Source organism: Lagenorhynchus albirostris, chromosome 11 (assembly GCF_949774975.1).
Source record: "Lagenorhynchus albirostris chromosome 11, mLagAlb1.1, whole genome shotgun sequence".
NCBI classification, from domain to species: Eukaryota; Metazoa; Chordata; class Mammalia; order Artiodactyla; family Delphinidae; genus Lagenorhynchus; species Lagenorhynchus albirostris.
In genome coordinates, this window is record NC_083105.1 from 52,354,130 (window position 1) to 52,369,265 (window position 15,136).

Genomic DNA, 15,136 nt, shown 5'->3' on the forward strand with positions numbered 1-15,136 from the left:
GAATTGGCGTAGGGATTGGAGATTTCCAAGAAGGGTCCAAAGCCCTTCCTTTGATTGGGCATCTGTTGGTTCGCCAACCTCGATGACATTCTAGCTCTTCCCTCCATGCATTAAATAATACTTTAATTTTTCTTTTATTGAAAAATTAGTAAATTTGTTAATACTAAAAAACAAAACCCATATAAACAGAAAATGAAAATAAACAATCACCTGTAATCTCACCACTGAAGACAATTATTGTTAATAATTTGGTATCTGTACTAATCTGAACTCTTGCTAGTGACAGAAACCCAACTCTAACTACACTGAGTTTTCATTTATTTATTTATTTATTTATTTATTTATTTATGGCTGCATTGGGTCTCCATTGCTGTGCATGGGCTTTCTCTAGTTGTGGCGAGTGGGGGCTACTCTTTGTTACGGTGCGCAGGCTTCTCATTGCTGTGCCTTCTCTTGTTGCAGAGCACGAGCTCTAGGCATGTGGGCTCAGTAGTTGTGGCTCATGGGCTTAGCTGGTCCACAGCAGGTGGGATCTTCCCCGACCAGGGCTTGAACCTGTGTCGCCTGAGTTGGCAGGCAGATTCTTAACCGCTGTGCCACCAGGGAAGCCCCCTACATTGAGTTTTTTAAAAAGGAAATGTATTGGCTTCTAAAGCTGGTACATCTAGGGTTATGTTTTATTTTAGGCTCATCTGCACTCAAGGACTCACACGATGTCATTAAAATTTGGTTCCTCTGTCACTTTTTCTTTCCCTTCTGGTGTCCTCCTCTGTGTTGGCATCGCTCTCAAGGAGGCCTCCCTGAGGATGGAGGCCCCCACAGTTCCAGGCTTACATCCTATTGGCTTAGCAACCTCAGGGGAAAGAGGGAAACTATTTTCCAAAAGTGAAACACAAGTCCCAGGATTGATCCTAATTTGGCCCAGTTTGGGCAATGCACCCACCCTCAAATCATTTAATCTGATAAGAGGGATAGACTATGGTGATTGGGCAGGATTAGGTCCTGTACCATGGACACATTCAACTCATGTTAGGTCAACTCTCCATGCCCTCTATAATAATCTTCCATCCCTCTTAGAAGAAAATCCAGACTCCTCGCTGTGGTCTGCAGGGCCCCCCACGGTCTGGCCCTTGGCTCGCCTTCCTGCTCCATCATCTCCCCTCTTGCCTTCTCATTCTGTCCAGTCAAGTTGGGTTCTTGGTGTTTCTCAAACCTTTCAAGCATGCTCGCTGTTCAGGCAACTCTATACTTGTTCTCTCTGCTTCGGAAAATCTTGGAAATCGCTTAGATGTCAGTGTGGTTTGTCTTCTCACCTCACTAAAGTCATTTATTCAAAGGGGTTTCCCCTGATCCCCCACCTAAAACAGTGCCCCTTGCCACCTGCTTTTTTCTCTGTCATGGCAATTAGTCTCGCTATTATAAGGCAATACAAATCCTACGATCATTTTCACAGTCATGATCACAGTCATGATTCAGTCATTTCTCGTGTTTAGTCCCTGGTAAATAATATCACCTTCAAATTTAATTTGAATGAACATTCTCCTTCCCAACTCCACATGGGGTCAGCTGCAGAGGGGAAGCTAGGTCAGGGAGGAGGGGAAAGGGATCAGGAAAGTTCTTACTTGACGGGTACTATCTGCTTAAAATGGCTTTGTGCTTAAGCCAGAGTGAAAAATAAACTCCTTCCTTAGAGAAGTGCTTTCGTGAGTTTTCAGAGACTCTGAGCCCATCAGTCTCTGCAGGATCTCTCCCAGCAGTCCCCTTAATACATCTCTCTTCTAGCTGTTTGCTTACTACTTCCTTAGCACTTAGGAATCCAGCTCCATTCAGTTACATTCTATCCTTCTCTCCAGGCAACCTTTTGACCAAAATATAAGATACCACTAACACAGCCTCCTTCTGCATAGAGCTTGGCCCACGTCCTGTATCCCTTGGCCTGACACACTCTGGAAGTGCAGGCAGCCCACGCTGCCACCTCTCCTTCATCTCCTCCATCAGCACGTGGCTAGCCTGCTATGTCTCACCATGAAGATCTCATAGGAGAAGTCAGACCCCAGTCCACTCTGTCCCTCAACTTCAGGAGATATACATCAGACTTTCTTGGGTGTTCCCGTTGATGCCTTTCTCATTAGAGTTGAGGTGAAGACCAGGCAACCCTCGCTCTTCTCCTTTGAGGAGAGCTCACAGCACATGCATGCTTCTCTCTAAAAATCTTCATAAATCATTCTCCTAGTATCCATAGTCTCTAAATCACTAGAGGAGAGTGAGGCATTCATGAGCTCTTCTTGAAATCCTTTGAAAATTTGCATGTTGATTTGGTCTCGTGCAATAGAATATGATATTTTGGTCCCTTCCATTTTTATATCCTGTTACATAATAGTAAGTGCTATGAAGAAAAGAAAGCAGGATAATTTGTGACAACATGGATGGATCTCGAGGGCATTCTGCTAAGTGAAATAAGTCAGACAGAAAAAGATAAATACCATATGATCTCACTTACACATAGAATCTAAAAACAAAACCAGAAAACCGAGCACATGGATATAGAGAAGAGATTGGTGGCTGCCTGAGGTGGGGATGGTGGGTAGGGAGTGGGCAAAATGGGTGAAGGGGGTCAAAATGTACAAAGTTTCAGTTGTGAAATAAGTCATGGGGATATAATGTACAGCATGGCAACTATAGCTAATAATACTGTATTGCATATTTGAAAGTAGCTAGGAAAATAGATCTTGAAAGTTCTCATTACAAGAAAATAATTTTGTAACTATGTATGAGGGTGGATGTTAACTGTACTTGTGATCATTTTGCAATATATACAAATATCAAATCATTATGTTCCACACCTGAAACTAATATAATGTTATGTCGATTATACCTCAATTTCTTAAAAAAAGGAAATAAAGGATAGTAGAATAAAGGGGATTGGGAACTGCTATTTTATTGCAGGGTAAAAACCATGTAAAATTAATTTGGAAAAGTCACAGGAATCAGAATACAGTCACATGAATCAGACATAAAAATGTATAAAAAAATTCAGTGAAAGTCTTCTTCACATCTCTGTCCACCATCCGCCTATTTCTCCCCACTCATTCCACCTAGGTAGCCTCTGTAAATACTTTGTGTGTGTTCTTAGTGTTTTTTTTTATATAAACAAGCAAATACAAGCATATATTGTTATTTTAGCTGCTCTTAGCACAAATGGTAGCATATACCACATACACTGTTTTGCACTTTGCTTTTTTTTTTTTTTTTTTTTTTTTTTTTTTTACAAAATCATGTTTTGGAGAGCTTCCCATATCAGTACTTGGAGATCTTCCTCTTTCTCCTTTATAGCGACAAAGTGAGTAAGTAATCCATTGTATAGATGTTCTATAATTTATTTAACCTGTGCCCTATTTTTAAAAAAATTATTTACTTTTTGGCTATGTTGGGTCTTTGTAGATGCACACAGACTTTCTCTAGTTGCAGAGATCGGGGTATACTCTTTGTTGCAGTGGGCGGGCTTCTCATTGCAGTGGCTTCTCTTGCGGAGCACGGGCTCTAGGCGCGTGGGCTTCAGTAGTTGTGGCATGCAGGCTCAGGAGTCGTGGCTCGCGAGTTCTAGAGTGCAGGCTCAGTAGTTGTGGCACACGGGCTTAGTTGCTCCGCAGCATGTGGGATCTTCCTGGACCAGGGTTCGAACCCGTGTCCCCTGCATTGGCAGGAGGATTCTTAACCACTGTGCCACCAGGGAAGCCCCTAACCTGTGCCTTATTGATGAGCATTCAGGTTGTTTGCAATCTGTTGTTGTTCCAGATAATGTTGCAGTGAATAACCTTATACATATGTAATTTCCCGTGTGTATAAATTTGTCTGTAGGATAAATTTCTAGAGCTGGAATTACTGGGGCAAAGGGAATATGTGTTTGTGATTTTTTTTTTTTTTTTTTTTTTTTTTGCGGTATGCGGGCCTCTCACCTCTGCGGCCTCTCCTGCTGTGGAGCACAGGCTCCGGACGTGCAGGCCCAGTGACCATGGCCCACGGGCCCAGCCGCTCTGCGGCACGCGGGATCCGCCCGGACCGGGGCACGAACCCGTGTCCCCTGCATCAGCAGGCAGACTCTCAACCACTGCGCCACCAGGGAAGCCCTGTGTTTGTGATTTTGATCATTGTTGCCAAATTGCCCTGCAAAGGGGCAGAACAAATGAACAGCCATCGGCCTGTACCTAGGCTGTTAATTTAGCAGGGTTGCTGCAGTGGCTTCTACGTAGAGTTAACATTCGAGCAATAATCTGATTATCAAGGAGGCATCTGTGTGAAAAATCTAAGGGAAGATCATTCTAGGTAGAGGCAGCTAGAGTAAAGGTTTGAGGCAGAAACAAGCTGAGCATGTTGGAGGAACAGCAAAACTGCCAGTGTGGCAGGTGTGTCACGAACGTGGGGCACCTTGCACAACACAGGGTGAAAGGGCGCAGCAGAAGCTGGATCACGTGGACCCAGGTTGGGAGTTTAGATTTTATTCCAAGTGGCATGGGAAGTCATCATAAGGCGCTCAAGTGGGGAATGAGGTGATGTGCTTTCCATTTTAGAAAACGATTGACTGCTTTTTTTTTTTTAAATGTCTTTAACTGTTCATCTTGCTTGTCAAAGGAGACCGAATTCTTAAGTGCAACATAAACGTCCATCCTAAAAGCCTCTTCTCAGCAAAGATCTAAGAAAAGTGTAGATGCACAGATGATTAAAGACAAGCAGACTTTGGTGAGGTGCTAAGAGCAAAGTCACACTATAGATTCATACTATGTAACTTAAAAAAAAAAAAAAGGAAAAGGATGCATCTATAAATAGTGAAGGCCTAGAACCATTATGAACCAGTCTTGCCTCCAGCTGCATGTAGAAATGTAACATGAATGTTTTTATGTTACCCAGGTAATCATTTATTCCCTGGGTACTCAATTCCTTTAACTGAAGGCAGAGATTCTCTAGTTCAGGGGAGGGCTTGACTTGGGCATACCTGATTCTTTCTTTTGTTTTCCATATCTATAATGCAATGACAAAAGGACAAACAGAAAACTTCTGTACTAACAAGTTAACTTTATATGTCTTGCATCATTTAAAACAACACTAAGGGGGCTTCCCTGGTGGCACAGTGGTTAAGAATCCGCCTGCCAATGCAGGGGACACGGGTTTGAGCCCTGGTCCGGGAAGATTCCACATGCCGCAGAGCAACTAAGCCCGTGTGCCACAACTACTGAGCCTGTGCTCTAGAGCCCATGAGCCACAACTACTGAGCCCGTGTGCCACAACCACTGAAGCCTGCGTGCCTAGAGCCCATGCTCCACAACAAGAGAAGTCACCACAGTGAGAAGCCCTTGCATCACAACGAAGAGTAGCCCCCGCTCACTGCAACTAGAGAAAGCCGGCGCGCAGCAATGAAGACCAAAAAAAAAAAAAAAAAAATTAAGTTTTAGTCTAGGACTTTTCCCAAGAATGGCTGGAAATAAGAAAATGATTTCTTCTGTCCTGATGTTTGGACACATTAGCAAATAATCACCACCAAATAACTGCTGAGGGGAAAGGTACTTCCTTCACCCACTAGGCCCAGTTATGGGATGTGTATTAATGTATACTGCCTTTAGCATCGCTTTTTATTGAAGTGCTTATTTACTCCTTCAGTGAAATTGTTTGGACATCTCAGTCATGTGCCAACATGTGCCTCTGTTTGTTTGTGTCAGTGTTGCCCATTTTAGATTTGCTACTTTGGAGGATACTGCTGCCCTAGCACCTGTGCCTGCTCTGAGATAAGGGACTTTGTCCAGTGCTGTGCTTTGGGCATAACTCTCAAAGGCCAGCAACTGCTCAGCTGTTGGGGCCTCTCTGCTATACATCCAGTGTATTGATGCCGGACGGAGCCAGACAACTTCTGCATCCCCCGAGATACTAGGAAACAAACAAGGACATCCAGAGGGAGTAATGAGAGCCTGGAAGGGAATAGATGGACTTTGGGAAATTTTACTTTCCCTGGCAGTTGGGGGTTGGGGCTCAGGCAGTTTAACTCTAAAAACATAAGGATGAATTGCATCATCAAATTGGGTGACTTACAGTTGCCTTCTCTCCTCACTGTGACCACTATTTTCAGGTGTAGAACTTCCTGGTAATTATAGGTTCCCTTCATCTGGCATGGTCAAAACTCAATTATATCTTCATTCTAAATATATTTCTCAATTCCAGTAGACTTTTAAAACTCGTGACCTGCATTTGACCTACATAGGAATTCCTATTTTGAAATTTCCTCTATTCAATGTAAATTATATCCAGAGCCCATAGGTGATTTTTTTCAGTACACAATCAGATATATCTGAATCTCCTTTCCCCACATAGATCACTGGGGACACTTGGTTCTCTGGCCATGAAGCTTACTATTTTTTTGTCATTAACACACTCCCATTCCAATATAACTTTTCTTTTTCCAAGTGGAAATTTCTGAGTTCTAATGGGTCGTCAACTTACGCATTTTCGTAAGCTATTTTATTTATTCAATAAGCACTTGTGTATTTTGCTTCACACCACACGAAACAAGTGTTCCTCATTTCTGATCATCTTTATTATTTTTCTTCATTTTTTGTTTAAAAAAGAAAAACTAAAATACTTCCAAGATAAAATGAAACACTTCTCCCACTGTTTTGTTCCTAAATGCTAAAGTATTAAATCAAGTAAAGCAAAAGTAAGTTCTGGCTGTGTCTTTGCCAAGCCATCTTCTCTGGAGGTAGCAAATGGGATGCTCACACCCCCCTGATGGAAATAGGTACCATTTTGCAAGTGTTGTGGTCTGCAGAATTTGGAAAATTCTCCCTGGTTCAACAGTAGCTTGGTCTGGACTAGCACTTACCTCTTTAATATTCAGGCTTCTGTTTACCCTCAAGAATAACTATTTTACCTTTATTAGGAAGAAAATTCTTTCTGAATATGTGTGTTAGTCAGGGCTAAGCATGCAGCAGAAACCAATTCTGGCTGAGTTAAGCAGAAAGGATTTTAAGAGGCCAGAAAAGGAGCTTGTTTAAAAGTTGTGATTTGAAGACATTTACCTCTGCTGCTTCCTAACACCTCTCAAAATGACAATGAAGAACATTAAAAAATGACATAAACCCATGATTAAAGAGACTAAGGAGGTAAAAACAGTAATAAAATTTTGGAAGACAGAAAGGAGGCAAAGTAACATATTTAGCATCTGGAAAAAGTTGAATCCTAAGCTGGAAAACTGACTTGCACTGAAGAAACTTGTTGATTCCACTTGGTGTTTCTCTGAGGTAAGGCTGAAACAGGGAGATTTGTAGATATAAGAAGCAGTTAGGTCCTAATATTTTCCCCAGCTCCACATGGCCAGGGAAATATGCCCCTTCCTGCTTCAGCAGATTGGAGGTTACTCTCCTGAGGGAGCAAAGCAGAGTGCATTTGTCAGAACAAAGTAAGGCTGCTGTGACAGAGCTGAGAATGATTCAGTGGCTTAAAGGAGCTACCGGTTTATTTCTTCTTGTGAAACAGAGTTTTCAATTGGCTTTTGGGGGTAGCAGTTTAATTGAGATATAATTCACATGTCATACAAGTCACCACTTTAATGGGTACCATTCAGTGGTTTTTGGTATATTCAATGAGTTGTGCAACCATCACCAAAATCGATTTTAGAACATTTAATCACCTTCCCAAAACATCCCACATCCCTTTGTAGTCATTCTTCTCCCCCAGTTCCTTTCCTCTAGCCCTAGCCAACAGTGAATCTACTTTCTGTCTCTATAAACTTGCCTGTGCTGGATTTCATATAAATAGAATTATGTTTTAAAAGTTAATCCATGTTGTAATAAGTATCGGTACTTCAGTTCTTTTTATTGCAGAATACTACTCCATCGTATGACTATATCACATTTTTTTAAACTAAAAAACTTTTTTTAAATTTTATTGAAGTATAGTTGATTTACAATGTGTTAATTTCTGCTTTACAGCAAAGTGACTCAATTATACATACATATATATTTCTTTTTCATGTTCTTTTCCATTATGGTTTATCACAGAATATTGAATATGGTTCCCTGTACTATGCAGTAGGACCTTGTTGTTTATCCATCCTATATATGATAGTTTGCATCTGCTAATCACAAACTCGAATCCTTCCCTCTCCCCCCGCCCTTGGCAACCACAAGTTTGTTCTCTGTTTCTGTGAGTCTGTTTCTGTTTTGTAGATAAGTTCATTTGTGTTGTCTTTTAGATTCCACATGTAAGTGATATCATATGGTATTTGTCTTTCTCTTTCTCTTTCTGACTTACTTCACTAGTGTAATAAACTCTAGGTCTAAGCATGTTGCTGCAAATGGCATATTTTTATTCTTTTTAATGGCTGAGAAATATTCCATTGTATATATATGCCACATCTTCTTTATCCATTCATCTGTCGATGGACATTTTTGTTTCCATGTCTTGGCTATTGTAAATAGTGCTGCTATGAACATAGGGGTGCATGTATCTTTTCACATTATAGATTTGTCTGGGTATATGCCCAGGAGTGGGATTGTTGGCTCATATGGCAACTCTATTTTCAGTTTTTTGAGGAACTTCCATACTGTTTTCCATAATGACTGCACCAATTTATGTTCCCACCAACAGGGTAGGAGGGTTCCCTTTTCTCCACACCCTTTCCAGCATTTATTATTTGTAGACTTTTTAATGATGGCCACTCTGACTGGTATGAGGTGGAACCTCATAGTTTTGATTTGCATTTCTCTAATAATTAGCAGTGACGAGCATCTTTTCATGTGCTTATTGGCCATCTGTATGTCTTCTTTGGAGAAGTATCTATTTAGGTCTTCTGCCCATTTTTCGATTGGGTTGTTTGTTTTTTTGTTATTGAATTCTATGAGCTGTTTGTATATTTTGGAAATTAAGCCCTAATCAGTTGCATTGTTTGCAAATATTTTCTCCCAGTCTGTAGGTTGTCTTTTCATTTTGTTTATGGTTTCCTTTGCTGTGCAAAAGCTTAGAAGCTGGATCATATGGTAGTTCTATGTTTAGTTTTTTAAGGAACCTACATACTGTTTTCCATAATAGTTGTACCAATTTACATTCCCACTAACAGTGTAGGAGGGTTCCCATTTCTCAACACCCTCTCCGGCATTTATTATTTGTAGACTTTTTAATGATGGACATTCTGACAGGTGTGAGGTGATACCTTGTTGTGTTTTTTTAAAATTTTATTTATTTATTTTTGGCCACGTTGGGTCTTCATTGCTGCATGCAAGCTGTCTCTAGTTGTGGCAAGTGGGGGCTACTCTTCGTTGCATTGCACATGCTTCTCATTGCAGTGGCTTCTCTTGTTGCGGAGCACAGGCTCTAGGTGCGTAGGCTCAGTAGTTGTGGCTCACGGGCTCTAGAGCGCAGGCTCAGTAGTTGTGGTGTATGGGCTTAGTCGCTCCACAGCACGTGGGATCTTCCTGGACCAGGGATCAAACCCATGTCCTCTGCATTTGCAGGTGGATTCTTAACCACTGAACCACCTGGGAAATCCCCCTCATTGTGGTTTTGATTTGCATGTCTCTAATAATTAACGATATTGAGCATCTTTTCATGTGCTTTACAGCCATCTGTATGTCTTCTTTGGAGAAATATCTATTTAGACCTTCAGCCCATTTTTTGATTGGCTTGGGTTTTTTTTTTGTTTTTTTTTTGTTTTTTTTTGCGGTACGCGGGCCTCTCACTGTTGTGGCCTCTACCGTTGAGAAGCACAGGCTCCAGACGCGCAGGCTCAACGGCCATGGCTCACAGTCCCGGCCGCTCCGCGGCATGTGGGATCTTCCCGGACCGGGGCACGAACCTGTGTCCCCTGCATCGGCAGGCAGACTCTCAACCACTGCGCCACCAGGGAAGCCCTGGCTTGGGTTTTTTTTTAACATAGAGCTGCAGGAACTGTTTGTATATTTTGGAGATTAATCCCTTGTCAGTCGCATCATTTGCAAATATTTTCTTCTATTCTGTGGATTGTCTTTTCATCTTGTTTATGGTTTCCTTTGCTTTGCAAAAGCTTTTAAGTTTCATTAGGTTCCATTTGTTTATTTATTTATTTTTTTTCATTACTCTAGGAGGTGGAACCAAAAAGATACTGCTGCAATTTATGTCAAAGAGTGTTTTCCTCTAAGAGTTTTATGGTATCTGGTCTTACATTTAGGCCTTTAATCCATTTTGAGTTTATTTTTTTTTTTTAATTTTTTTTGGAGCCTAGTGGTTTATTTATTGTAAAGTTCAAACTGAGAGCTGTGATTCACCACATCAATTTAAAATAAATAACTTATATGAAATACAGATTCTGGCATAGATATAAGATGTTAAAATCAAAATCAATGGACTGAACCGGCATCTTTCATTTGCTCACAAATTTGAACAGACTAATATTCTGCAAAAAAGACAATTGCAGCAGGGGAAAAGAAAACTGCTCTTTTGCAAACAAGACTTAAGCATCCCTCCAAAGAGGTCAAAATAAACATGCATATATAGATATAAAGTGTTACAACACAAATGCTATTTCTAGAAAAAATTTAACTGCATAGGTTAAAAACAACAATGTGCAACATCTTAAGGCATTAAAGCACCGAAAAAAAAAAAAACCCACCAAAACCACTTTTTATGACGATTGACATACACAAAACACATATACCAATCAAAACTCAGGAAGTAAATACCTGGACTGATATAACATCCATTGTTGGGAGAATTTCTCTTCAATTTAAATGTCTCTTCTCATCTCTAAAACAATTTTAAAGTGCTAACTTTATATAAAGCAGGCAAATTCTTCAAGTAATTTGCTATTTAAGTATGCTAATTTTTACAGAGCTAAACAAGGAACTAAGAATAAACCTACGTGAAACAGGAAGATAGACATGAGGAAAAAACTCACAAATTATAGCTGAACAAATCGATAGAATGCTCTAATACCACCTTGGCCTTCTGGGTTCAATGAAAAGCAAAAGCTAATAGATTTAGATGTCTGCTGGTTTATTACACTAACTCCCTTGGCTTTGCTAAAATGTGTACATCAGTAGGTACACGGATTCCTAAGGAAAAGAATGCCACTTAAAAATCAATATTGGATACTAATTAAAGCAATTTTAAAAACAAAAGGTTGTCTATTACTACAAATGAATACAAAATGTCGCAGACCTTACAAACTAAGAACTGAAGCCTTGCCCAAAGTTTATTTACTTCTGCCCTTGAGCTGCCTCTTCAAGAAAGTATACATTAACCAAATGGCGATTGAGGTGTTTGCTGTAATCTTTTTCCTTTCTAAAAGAACGATCACAGAAGATACAAACAAAATCTCCCTCAGCCACTTTGACTGCCAAGGCTTCCTTTCCATTTTTTCTACTAGTCTCTTGTGGAACTGGCCGAGCCCCATTCAATCCGGAGTCATCACTATCCTCTGACATGTTGTCACTTAGGTCACTTCCATCATGACTGTGGATGCCTTCGTCTTCATCCATTTCCTGAGACTCATTTACTGCCACGGTGACAGGAAGTGATGCCACAGTAGCTGTGGACACTGCTTCACATTTTTCTAGCGGTAGAGGAAGAAGTGGTGGTGAAGTTGGTTCTTCAACCGCCGAGTCTCTGCCAGGGGGCTTCTCTGTTTTCTTCTCATCAGCGTCCATCTTCATTTCACAAAGCATAGCGTCAGCCTGATGTTTACCATCTGGTTTCACCCACTGGCATATTCAAGTTTTGTTCAGAGGATGAAATACTGGCAGATGCCTTGGTAACAGCAGCAAGACCAGCTAGACTCTTATCTGCTTCTTCTGCTTCCAGTTTTTGAAGAGGAGCTTCTTTATGTCCTTCGCCTGCAGGGACTAATTTTTGGTCTTCTGACTCTTCCTCTTTTAAGTCTTCCTTTGGCAGAGGTGGTGATGGTGGTAAGAGATCCTGTGCACCGGCACTTTCCTTTAGAAGCTGCCTGTCTTTAACAGGCACTAAGCCAACTTCAATAAGGACTTGCTCCTTCTGCACCATTTCACTCTGCATGTTGGACTTTTCCTTGCCATTATCTGGCTCCACGGGAGGAGGAGGCTCCGCATGAACAGGCCCCTTCTGAACAACCTTGACCTCAGCATGCCCCCCGGGGGGAAGAGGTGGAGGAGGAGATGGGGGGGAGGGGGAGGAGGAGGCGGCCGCTCCGTCTGAACAACCTCGACCTCTGCATGCCGCTCGGGGGCAAGGGGAGGAGGAGGAGATGGGGGGGCAGCGGGAGGAGGCTCCGTCTGAACAGGCCCCCCCTCAGCAGACTCCATGGGAGGAGGAGGCTCTATCTGCGTGGGCCTCCTCTGAGCAGGCTTGCCGCTTTTTTTACATGATTTACTTCTCAGAGTTTCCTTCTTTGCACTGTTTTTCATGCAACTCCTTTGCTTTTTATTCTCCTCTACTTTGCTGTCACCCTTCGGCACTTCCTGACTATTTCTGGATTTGCTTTCTGCCTTCTTTTTCTTTTTTGTCACAGGTTCCTCATCATTCACAGGTTCTTGTAAGGAACGGGCTGCAGCTTCTGTCTTCCTTTTGCTTTTCTTGCTTTTACAGCTTTTTTCTGCATTATTTCCTGGGTGCACATCCATCTTTTTAGCTTCCAGTGCCGATTTGCGAGTTCTGGTAGTCACTTGGCTTGAGGCATTACTACAAGGCTTTTTCTCTTTTGAAACATTATCTTTTTTCTCCACTTTTACAGACCTCTCGTTTTTCTTCCCAGTCACATCCCCCTTCATTTTTGTCTGCTCTGTTTCTGTTTTCTCATTGGTGATTTTGTTATCAGGCAAGTCAGCCTCTTGCTTTTTGGTTTTCTTTAGCTTCACTTTTGAGACATCCATGGTCTTATTAGGACAAGTAGGATGCTTAGATTTGAAATGATACTGCAGATTACACTTCTTGGAAGCTGCGTAGTCGCATACAGGGCAGTTGAACTGCTGTGGATTAACATGTAGCTCCACGTGTTTTTTGAAGTTACTTCTATCTGCTGTTTTGTAGTCACAGTGTGGGCAGTGAAGAGGTTTAGGCCCATTGTGAACCTGTCTTGCATGACGGGTTACTTCACGTTGATTAGAGTCCACATAACTGCACTGGTCACACTTAAATGGCTTCTCACCTGAATGAGTACGCATATGTCTGGTTAGATGAGTTTTCTGAGAACTTGAATAAGGACAAAGCTCACATTTATACGGACGTTCTCCTGTATGAGTTCGAACATGCTGAACATAATTGTTTTTTCTGTCTGAAAAATAGTTGCATTTTCCACATGTGTATACTTTCCTTGGAAAATGGTTTCTCAAGTGTTTCCTCCAGTGATATTCGCTTACTGTGGTGTACGTGCAAATGATGCCCTTGTAGACTCGCTCATTGTCCCCGGCTCGGGTGTGGTGTTTCAGGTGAGCAGTATAGTGATCATAGCGATTGGTATGGTAGCCACAGCTGTCACAGCGAATGGGGCCCTTGGAGAAATCTCCCTCTTCCCCAGTGGAAGAGCCACATTCCCTGGCTTTGGCTTGCTTCTCTGCACTTTCCTACACAAAAAATTTCTTGGCACTATGAACTCGGATGTGATGCACAAACTGTTCTTCAGATTCTGCTTCATACTGGCATGGTTTACAGCGAAAGGGCTTGGTCTTCAAGTTCTTGCATTTGTCCTCTGCTACAGGTGTTTCCCGAGGAAGATCTTTATTTGCGCTGTACGGTTCTGAGGCAGCTGACACCTCAAACACAGGCCGCGGTTGCACAACACTGAGTTCCAAACTCTCCAGTTCCATGTTCCAGCCCACTGGGCTCGCCTTTTACCTCAGGAGACTCCTCAAGTCCTTCTCCATCACTATCTGAAAAGTTGTTATCCCCAACAGGCATCAATTCTGCCATCTGTCTTTCTTCGCCAACCAGGTAATCACAGCAGCCGCCATTTACTTTCCCAGTTAAGGCCACATTTGCCAACATGATGAGCTGAGGCACAGCCAGTTCAGCTCTGGAGAGATCAGGCAAGTCATACATGTCGTTAGGCAAGGCCATGCCCATGGTGCCACTGCCGGTGAACAAACCTCCTCCTCCGGAAGACTGCCCCATTACCTGGGTGGCCATAACGGTGTTCAAACACAAAGCAGCTCTTTGCAAACTCGGGAGCTCTCGCTTCCTCTCGGCTTGGCCCGCTCACTGCACCACTGACACACCAGTTGCCGCCACACTCGTCCCGAACCTTTCCCTGGGCGGCCTTCCTGGGCGAGGAGGGGCGAAGACCCGCGTCGCCGCTCCTTCTCGGACTACTTTTTGTTGCTGGAGTTTCAGGGGAGGGGAGGGAGAGGGCGGAAAAGTTGGACGCTGGGGCAGTCGAGGCCCGCGAAGACCCAGGAGAGGGGCTGCAGAGAATGTTCAGGCCTCCGGCTCTCGCCCTACCGTCCCGGCCGCCGCCGCCGCCGCCGCCTGGGGCCCCGGACCTCGGTGGCGCTTGCTCTGCTCCTGCGCCGTGAGCTCTCGGGAGCCGCACATTCCAGCACAGAAGGCTGCGCCGTGCACCCGGCCCGCGGCGCCGCCGCCGCAGCCGCCGCCACCACCCCCCGGGACACGCCCCCCCATTTTGAGTTTATTTTTGTGTATGGTGTTAGAGAATGTTCTAGTTTAATTCTTTTACATGTAGCTGTCCAGTTTTCCTAGCCCCATTTACTGAAGAGACTATCTTTTCTCCATTGTATATTCTTGTCTCCTTTTTGTAAATTAATTGACCATAGGAGTGTGGCTTTATTTCTGGGCTTTCTATCCTGTTCCATTGATCTATATGTCTGTTTTTATGCCAGTACCATATTGTTTTGATGATTGTAGCTTTGTAGTATAGTCTGAAGTCAGGGAGCCTGATTCCTCTAGCTCCATTTTTCTTTCTCCAGATTGCTTTGTCTATTCAGGGTCTTTAGTTTTTCCATACATATTTAAAATTTTTTGGTTCTAGTTCTGTGGAAAATGCCACTGGTAATTTAAAACAGATTGCATTCAATCTGTAGATTGCCTTGGGTAGTATAGTCTTTTTGACAATATTGATATGGTATATTTTTCCATCTGTTTGTGTCATTTTCAGTTTCTTTCATCAACATCTTATAGTTTTCTGAATATA

General features: G+C 42.5%; 1 protein-coding gene across 1 annotated transcript; it reads right to left on the reverse strand.

Annotated features, from left to right (window-relative positions):
* Window positions 1-11,213: 11,213 nt before the first annotated feature.
* On the reverse strand, window positions 11,214-14,539 carry LOC132528879 (RE1-silencing transcription factor-like). The gene is given in 6 exon segments (XM_060165027.1): window positions 11,214-11,706; window positions 11,708-12,158; window positions 12,161-13,800; window positions 13,802-14,140; window positions 14,231-14,307; window positions 14,428-14,539. Coding segments are annotated over 6 exon segments (3,093 nt in total). The 5' UTR covers window positions 14,521-14,539.
* Between the last annotated feature and the right edge of the window lie 597 nt (window positions 14,540-15,136).